Genomic DNA, 9,848 nt, shown 5'->3' on the forward strand with positions numbered 1-9,848 from the left:
GGTGCAACCATTATGGAAATCAGTGTGGAGACTCCTTAGAAAAGTTGGACTGGAAATCCCATTTAAACCAGCTATTCCTCTACTGGGAATTTTCCCAAAGGATCTGAAATCATCATATCATAGGGATATATGTGTGCCTACGCTTATAGCAGCACAATTTTGTGATAGCCAAATCTTGGAAACAACCAAGATGCCCATCACCTGAGGAGTGGATGAAGAAAATGTGGTATTTTTACACAATGGAGTATTACTCGGCTATAAAGAATGATAAACTTGAAGCCTTTATATTGAAGTGGATGCCCCTTGAAGATACACTCATAAGTGAAATAAACCAGACACACATATGTAAATATCATATAGTTTCCCTAGTATAATATCTCAAAAGAAGAAATACAAATAGAAACGTATAATACAAGTAAAAGGAAAGCAGGAACTCGAAGACTAATTAAGAGAGGGAAAGAAGCGCTAAGAAACATGACAGTGATAAGCCATACAGTTATATGTACAAGATGGGCAAGGTAATGATCCTGAGAATCTCCAGAAGATTTTTGAATCTAGCAGTTAATTGGAAAGATTCTCACCCTCACTAACTATATATACTGATACCTGTGAACTAAGCAAGTGCACTGAAGATGGTAATCTCTAATAGTAGTTTCATGCCTGGAGTGCCTGTCATTCTGGTCTTCTCAATACGGGCTGCTTGTCATGACATGCCAGTTGCTGCTGTGCTGTCTCTTGCATAGATGATTGTTCAAAAGGAAGGGGGTGGTGAATGAAGGCAAGAGACAGGAAAAGGAATATTGTGGGACTGTCCTACTTCAAGGTTGTATATGGTTAGATTTTTGGACTTACATTTAAACATAAGAATTATATAATTTGTTATGCCTATTTTTAAAATATATATCTAATTTTTAAATGCTTTTTCATCATATTTTGTAGGGATTTAAAGTTCAACATATCAATACTTGATGAAAAATATCTGTTCCATGTTATGCCTAAGACGTTTGATATTCAGACACATAGTGAGATTAAGCTTAACAGCCTAGGTTGTATGGTAATAACAATAAGCTTCTCTTCTGGAGGGTAAACAACCTAAATTTGCAGAGCAAAATTAGAGAAAAGGGAGGGCCGCAAGGGAAGCCAACATTTTTTCCCTAGCCTTCCAAGGTCAATTAAGACTTAGGAGATATGAGAACTTGTACCTTAATGTCATGTAACTTGTTAGTGTCCCAAATTTTCTGATCTGGGAGATTATGGGGCCAAAGAGGAAAGTGATCGATGGTGCAGAGTGTGCTTAAGGAGAGTCACATGGAGAGAAAACATTCTCCCAGGCTTTCACAGAGAGCACATTGGCCAAGCAATGGCTGTGACTCATCCACATGGCTGACACTGACGAAGGTTCTACAATCTGAGGTACAGGATCTCAGGTAAATCCTGAGGGGATTTCACTGACCTTATCAGACCCAAAAGCTACAACTCTTGTTGCATAGGTCCTGCTTTACCTTGGTCTTAACCATCCAGCAGAAAAGTATAAAAACGAAGCATAGGAAGTAAAGCCATGCTGTTATGTTGAGCTATAGGGGACTCAGGTCAACAATTTCTGAGATTGCCAGTCAAGTGGAAGACCAAATACTATTATGGACTACTGGACTCTTTTAGAATATTTTGCTGAGCTTACACACCTATAATATTCAAATAACGGAACTTAACAAAAAGTGAATATAGATGAATATCCATTGTGTATCTGTGTATTCAAATGGTTAGGATATATAGTTGCATTCTTTTAATGAATAGAGAGATATGCTCTAATAGTGACTGTAAATAGGATATCAAGTCTGCATCTTGTACAGCAATTAACCACTAGGAAGAATGTATGGTATGTGTTAATCATTGAAACTGTGCTACCAATTTGGTTTGAAACTCTCTCATTGCTCTTTCTCAATATAATTATGGAAAAAAAAAAGAGTTAATACTATAGATTAAGGGATAAATGTTGCCTAGTAGGCATGGTGGCACATGCCTGTAATCCCACCTATTTGGAAAGTGAGACAGGAAGCTCTTACAAGCACAAGGCCAGCATAGGCAATTCAGCAAGAGTCTATCTTAAAATAGTAATTTTTATAAATGGCTGGGTATGTAGCTCAATCACTTCCTTTCTTGTTCAATCTTCCAGGTGAGAGAGAAGAACGGAAGAGGAGGAAGAGAGGGAGAGAAGGGAAGGGGGGGAGGGAAAGAGAGGGAGAGAGAGGAAGAGAGGGAGAGAGGGAGAAAGGGAGAGAGGGAGGGAAGGAGAGACGGGGAGAGAGAGAGATAGACATAGAGACAGAGAGACAGAAGAGGGAGAAAGTGGTAAATCACAAAAGAGAGAAGCATGTTTCAGAAAAGGAAGGCAATTTTGACAAAGGTCATGGTTGAGGACCAGGCAGATAGCTCAATGGATTAAAGTGCCTGCTTAGGCAGACACAAGACCCAGGTTTGATCCCTGGGCTGCCATGCTGGCCTTGCCCCTGGGGCACACTGAGATGGCAAATGAGACTGGGCATAGTGGCACACGCTTGCAATCCCAGCACTTGGGAGGCTGAAAAACAGGAGGATCACTATGTGTCAGATCTGGGTAGTGAGACCCTGTAGACCCTGTACTAAACACATTTGAAAAGAAAAGAAAAAGGCCAGGGTGACAACACAAGAAAACAGGGACAACTGATGGATCAAGGCCCCAGATATAAGAACATCAGTGAAGAGGTGGTGAATCTTACAAAGGAGCATTATTGGGCTGAGAGGTAGCTCACTGGTGGAGCCCTCACTTACTGTAGGCTTTCGTCACCAGTGATCCCTATCCACAAAAGGAGACTTATTCCTATGTGATAAGGAAGATACAGGAAAATGTGCTGGACAGATAAAGACACAAAGCCAGCGCTTCTAAACAAGAAGACAGTATGCTGCTTTAGTCTGGTAACTTGCTCACAAGTTAGCAACTTATACCTGGCAAGGGGTGTTAGCAAATAAAAGCAAGTAGGAATAAGTTCATTGCTAACTGGACTGTTCTAGAGTGGGTACACTATAGAAGAAAAATAAATAGATTTTTTTAAGCCTTTAAAAAGTACGTAAGGGGTAGGTAGAGATTGGTCAGTGCGTTAGGAGAACTGAGATAGTATTTGGAGAGACCATCTTGAAAAAATGACTAAACACAGGAATTTAACACAGCAGCCAATTTGATCCATTAATACACTTTCAATTAAAATACTCACCCAAATGCAGACAGGAAGGCACAATCATCGTGCAAAATACTTGCTACCCTTTCAAAAACTTTATAGTTGGCTGAATCTTTTTGCTCAAAAAATCCAATGATATTTCTTTTGCTGCGCTGTAAAATAAAAGTATCCAAATATTTTGCAGACATATATATATACATATATATATATATATATATATATATATATATATATATATATATATATATATATATATATATATATATTTCTATAAGCTTGTTAGCATGTTTACCACTTATTTTGGTTCCCACCTAGCTCCAGTATCATTCAATTATTTGTGACTGAAATGTAACTATAAATGCAGATTTAGATTTAAACACCTACTACAAAACTATTAAATATTACACTGAGTTGTAAACAAAATTAACTACAATAAAACTTAGCTTGCAGCATTTTAAAATTTCAATAAACTTATTTAACCAGTGAAAATTTTTTTCTAAAGGAAGCGACTAATTCTAAAATTTGCAAAACAACACATCAACTCATTACTTTTGACCATGTGCGGTTTCTTCCATAGTCCCTGATACTCCTCCTAATCATCTGACTGTATATATCAAAAAATGGTAGACCCTGTGACCACAGCCCACCTAAGCTATTTCTCAAGGCTGTGCGTGCAACAAGCAACACTGAGATATGAGGCCTGGTGTCTACTCAGGACAAAAGGCAGAGTTCTGGTTTGCTCTTAAATGGCAACTTCCTCAACCCCCAATGTTCCCCTTCTGTAACAGAACAGAAAGCATCATTCATCTGGGTCCTCTATTACCTCCATAGGATCTGGGAGGAAAGAAAACAAATGCAAGAATGGGCACAGTCTATAATATGAGCAATAAAGTCCTTTGTCTCTGACCCAAGATTCTTGTGTCTTCTGAGAGTATTTATGAAGTGTTTACTAGATAACTTACTGGCAAGTAAGTAAGGTAAAAATCACATCTCAAGTCTAACAGTAATAATCAGTGATAAAACTAAAACTCAACTGTTTTTGCTTTGTTATAGTGTGCTATTTTTAAGACACTGGATGTTATCAATATGATAAATTGTTAAAACTTTTTAAAAAATTTTACTGAAAGACATATTGACATTAATCCCTCCCCAATTAGTCTCCCTGTATTCAAACACTAATCTCATCACTGGTGCCACTGTCTGAAGCAGTTCTGAAAGTCGTCTTTTGTGTCTTTACGAAGAATGATGAAAAATACGGTGAATGCTGCTGCTGACTGACATTCACATATTTTATGTGCTCATAAAATATATTGCAGTGTGTCCCCATCCACATTATTCACTGGTTGGATACCAGGAGACATCTGGCTGCTCCCCAAAGTCAAAATGACTGTGACTTGTAAACAATGAGAATCAATTCAGGACATTGAGGCAGCCCAACTAAAGACATGGAAGAGCACAACTAAAAACATGAAGGAGGACTTTTAGAACTGCTATAGAAAGTGGCTAAAGCGGGCTGGCCAAATACCTCAGTGGATTAAAGCACCTGCAAGCAGGAGCAGGGGCCAAAGATTCGATTCCCAGGCCTGCTGTGCTGGCCCAATCCCGCTCTTGGGGTGCACAGCAATTGAGACTGGGCATGGTGGCACATGCCTATAATGCCAGCACTTGGGAAGCTGTAAACAGGAGAATTACTAGGAGTCCGATCTAGTAGTGAGACCCTGAACACTGTGTAGACCCTTCCCTAAAATATATATATATATATATATATATATATGGCTAAAGCAATGGATGAAGAGTGTTTGAAGAGGGGAATTAATAACAATATATATGTTTTTGTAGTAATTTTTACTTTTGAACATTCACTGTATTTTCCAATTCGATGTACTTAGTGTGCAAACAGTGGTTTGCTAAATTTATTGGCAAGATTATGTAGAGGACACTAAACCTTCCAAAAAAAAAGCTTATTAATGAGTAATTAAACAGACACTCTAAATGTTACCACTAAGGGAGATGTGGAAATTTTGGTTATGTATGCTTGATTTTAAGTTCTATTTATAATCCAGTCTTCCCTTTGTCCTCAATTAATTCAAATCTTTTCAATGTTACTTTATGCTACATATTTTACATAGTAAAACATCAGTATTTCCCTTGAAACTTCTTTCAAGAAAAATTCAACTCATTCAGTATGTACGTGTCAAATCTATTACAACAACCTGTAAGTGAATGTGCAGATTCTCTATATTAGAATTTGTTTGTATTCATTAAACAAGCAATGCCCCTTTGATCTATCCAAAGTTAACTTACATCAAGAGTAGTGATTTCTTCTAAGTTCAGCATTTCTTGAACGGGATCACTTTTTTGTTGCCTGATGTAATCTGCAAGTGCTTTCACTGATCGCTGACCCCTGTATTCTCTCTTCATCATCATCCCATTACGAAACAATTTGAGGGTTGGGTATTTGCTTATCCTGTATCTCTGGGCTATATCAGCTAAAAGAATAATTTTTAAAAATTAACTTATTTCATACTTGATCAAAGTTAGTGCATTATCTAAATAGGCAAAAAGCTGACAATTACTTAGTAAGGTAGTGAGATTTTTTTTTAAAAATCCATTTACTTTGGTTCATATCATTCTTTTTCACTGAGAGAACAAAAAAAACAAATCAGTCATGACCTAGTTAAAAGGCCAAGTTCTGGACTCTATTGCCTCAGTTTAAATCCTAAATTTTCTACTTACTGGCACTATGAACATATAAACCACATAAACTATCTGTGCCTTACTTTTCCATCTATTATAATAAGGATAATAATTTCTATTATATAAGACTGTTTCAAAGATTAAATGAGATAATGCAAATGCACAGCATAGTAAGTATGGTACATGAGTATCTGACTATAAAGATCAGCAATAATTACACCTTACCAGGAATGACACAAATTTACATATACAGCAATGACAATAGGAGCATATAAGCTCCAGGAAGGAGAGTAACCTGGAGGTAAATTATATTCTTCTCTAAGGCCTTTGTACCACCTGAGAATAAGTAAAAGAACTCACAACAGTTTCGCAAGTCAAGGTTATACTTTATTTGCTCCAGCTTAGCTGTCAGAGAACACAGTACTAAAGAGGTATTTTAGAGGTTAAGGATTCAATATGGCTTCTCAGAGAAAGAGTGGGAGAAAATTCTATATAATTAACCTTCCACAATGTTCTAGTGAACTCAATGGAAGATTAATGAAGAGGAAATCCTTACTGATTACAAAAATTCCTTAAACAGAAAGCAAATAATAATGAAGGAAATCACTGGTTATCCATGAGATTTAGAACAATGTTTTACTGAAAGCAATGTTTTATTGAACAAGTCTGAAATATTAACACATGATCATTTATATACACATATTTAACATAGACAATAATTTGTTTGGCATAGGACTTGAAGCTTTTCTAAAACAGATGATCAGTAGGTGTATCAGCTGGCTATCTTTCTTTTTCAACCTACTAGATTATAATGAGAGAGGTATGGCGATGAGGTGCCACAGCATGATGGGTTCTACCTCCTAAGCAAAGAACTGGTAAGCTTAGGATGCTACTACAAATTGGCACCATAACACATAGAAGACTTTTAAGTTACAAAGAGGCTCTGGTAATAAGGTAAAGGCCACCTCCTTCCACCATGCCAACCTGGCATGATGTTTCTGCTGTGGTACAGACCTACAAGCAAAGGAGCCAACTGACCACGAACTAAAACTTCTGATACTATGAAACACAATAAACTTTTTCCTTTTGGTTATTGTTAGGAATCTATTTTGTCACAGAAATAATGTAATATCCAAAGGATATAAAATCAGTGTGTCAAAAAAGCTATAATCCCACTTATGGCAGTATTATTCACAAAAGATATGAAATCAATTTAAATGTCCACTGTCAAATGAATGGCTAAAGAAAATATGCTACCTACATACAAACACTACTCATTCATAAAAGTAATAAAATTCAATCATTTCTTACAACTGAATAAAACCAAAGGACATTATGCTAAGTGAAATAAACGAGGCACAGAAAGACAATGCATGATCTCATTCATATGTGGAATCTTTTTTTAAAAAAGTACACAGAGTGGTTGGGTATTACATGTCTTCACCATAAAAATGGTAACTATGGGAGGTAGTACATCTGTGTTATGGTTTGTGTCTAGATGTCACCCCAAAGCCTCATGTAGTCACAGGATTTTTTTTTGGAGGTGGCTGCATCTTTAGTGTGCAATATTGTGATTACGGGTGCTAATTGCTGGATCACCCTGATCCAACCTACTGATTGGATTGGCATCATCCTAATTCCAAAAGGTAGGATAAAATAAAAGGGGCAGAAAGCCCCCCCCCCATGTTGCTTTGCTACATTCTGCCTGCCATGAACTACTGTCTATTGCCAGGCTACTCTGCCTTGGAGCTGGCCAATTACAGATGGAATTTCTATAAATTGTGAGCTAAATAAACCTTTTCTCCCTTAACTTTGGGCACTGGGTATTTTGTCTCAAAGGAGAGTAATTAAAACAACAATCTGCTAATTAGCTAGATTTAACCACTCAACAATATATGCTGCAAAACAACATGTTGTATATGATTCATTCAAAATATCGGTATTTTGAAAAAAATAAATGAAGTGATTAAAATCCTGTATTTGTAATATGAATTAGAAGTAATACCATAAACTTCGTGTGTAAGGAAATTGAACTCAGGCTCTGAAATATGTTAGGCCAGCACTCTACCACTGAGCTATATACTCAGCCTCATATAAACTTTTAGTGTGCTTTCCTGTTTCAAAAATGTACTTCTACTAAGCTTCTTACCTTCATGGCTATTATTAATAATTTAATGACAAGTAAGCATGAGAATTTAAATAAAATGGAAAACAGGTATTTTAATGAAAATATAATGTACCAAAACTGACACTGGGAAAAAAACAAAACAAAACACATAGTCCTAAAATTATTACAACAACTGAATTTATAATTCAAAGTCTCACACAAAAACTCCATTTCTAGGCTGGGGAGATAGCTTAGCAGTATAAGCGCCTGTCTGGCAAGCTCAAGGATCCAAGTTTGATCCCCAGTCTCACATATCATGCCAGCCCTGAAACCAGGCATGGTGGTGCATGCCTATAATCTCAGCACTGGGAAGGCTGAGACAGGAGGATCACTGAGTCTGAACTGCATAGGGAGACCCTGTAACAAATTAAACAAAAAACAAACAAAAAGTCCACTTCCACTAGTTTTATGAATTGAACATAGTATTTCTGAAAAAGAGAGAAAATAAGAAAAAGTATGTTAATGTCAACAACAGAGGCAAAACTATAAAAAAATTAATAAACAAAGACAGTACATCACAATTTAGCCTACCTTCACTTTAGAGTAATATTTGTAAACCAATGAATATAACTTACAACTTTAAAAGAAGAGAAAAATTCTATTATCCTAAAAGAAGCAGAAGAACATTTCATTAAATTCAATACCAAGTCATTCCTTAACACTCAGTAAAGCAACATTAAACTTTTCTTAATCTGGTAATGGATTTTAAATAAACAGCATACAGCTTAACAGTGAAACACCACTGATATTAAGAAAGAAATAAAAGCCAGCATCGTGGAGCATGCCTGTAATACCAGCATTCTAGTAGGCTGAAGTAGGATGATCACAAGTTTGAGACCTGCTCTGGCAACTTAGCAAGACTCTGTCTCAAAATAAAAAATAAAAAAGGCCTACAGACCTAACCCTGGGTTCAACCCCACCCCACCCTGGCCCCCAAAAAACAAACGAACAAAATGCAAGATGCCTGCTACCATATCTATATAAAACTACATTGGAGTTCTTCACATGGTAAGAAAAAAAAAAAAAAAGTACATACACTGGAAAAATTAAGAATGTCCTTATTTCCAGAGAGTTTTATTCAGTTCACAGAAAATCCAAGAGGGACTGACTCTTCAAGAAGATTGGTACTTTCTAAACAAGATACAAGAAGCAAAAATCTATTACCCCTACAACTAGGATAAACAGATTTTTTTTTTAACTCTACATTTTAAAGATGTAAGCTGCAATACAGGAAGAAGTAGGTGAAGCTGTGCATTGTCACTTGGGTTGGCATGGTAGACTGAAAAGGACTTCAAACACAAGGCAAGTTTCTCCAAAGAACATTTACTGAGTGTCGGGGGCTATCACTGAAAGCAGGATGAAGGAGATAAACAGACAATGAAATCTTCTTTGACCCTATGATTCTTAAAAGATACTAGCATTAGAAATGTACACTTGTCAAAAAGCCTGCAACCCTACATTAGGGCTACACATAGCCAAGATATAGTATCTGGCAGATTCTGAAGTTACAGGCCAAGATCTGGATGTGAAAGACAATGAATTGTTAAAGACAAACTACAAGAATGACTAGATACATGATTATATTCAGAATGCATAAAGAATTAGTGAAAGAAATGACCATCAAAACATATAAGCTCACCAGGTCCCCAAAATTTAAAGACCCAATCCAGAAATGGGCATCTGAGATGAACACATGCTTCTCAGAGGAAGAAATTAAACAAGCGAATAAATACATGAAAAAATGCTCCACATCGCTAGCCATTCGTGAAATG

The 9,848-nt window shown here is 36.6% G+C and overlaps 1 protein-coding gene across 1 annotated transcript in view; it reads right to left on the reverse strand.

The window, feature by feature from the left end:
- The window catches only part of Erp44 (endoplasmic reticulum protein 44), a 119,220-nt gene that overhangs the window by 32,549 nt on the left and 76,823 nt on the right, over nt 1-9,848 (reverse strand). The window contains exons 5-6 of the mRNA XM_004645227.3: nt 5,517-5,701; nt 3,249-3,364 (exon numbers count right to left, since the gene is read on the reverse strand). Coding sequence (XP_004645284.1) covers nt 3,249-3,364; nt 5,517-5,701 — 301 coding nt within the window. The remainder of the gene's footprint in view (nt 1-3,248; nt 3,365-5,516; nt 5,702-9,848) is intronic.

This window comes from Octodon degus, unplaced genomic scaffold (genome assembly GCF_000260255.1).
Source record: "Octodon degus isolate 3935 unplaced genomic scaffold, OctDeg1.0 scaffold00221, whole genome shotgun sequence".
Lineage (NCBI taxonomy): Eukaryota > Metazoa > Chordata > Mammalia > Rodentia > Octodontidae > Octodon > Octodon degus.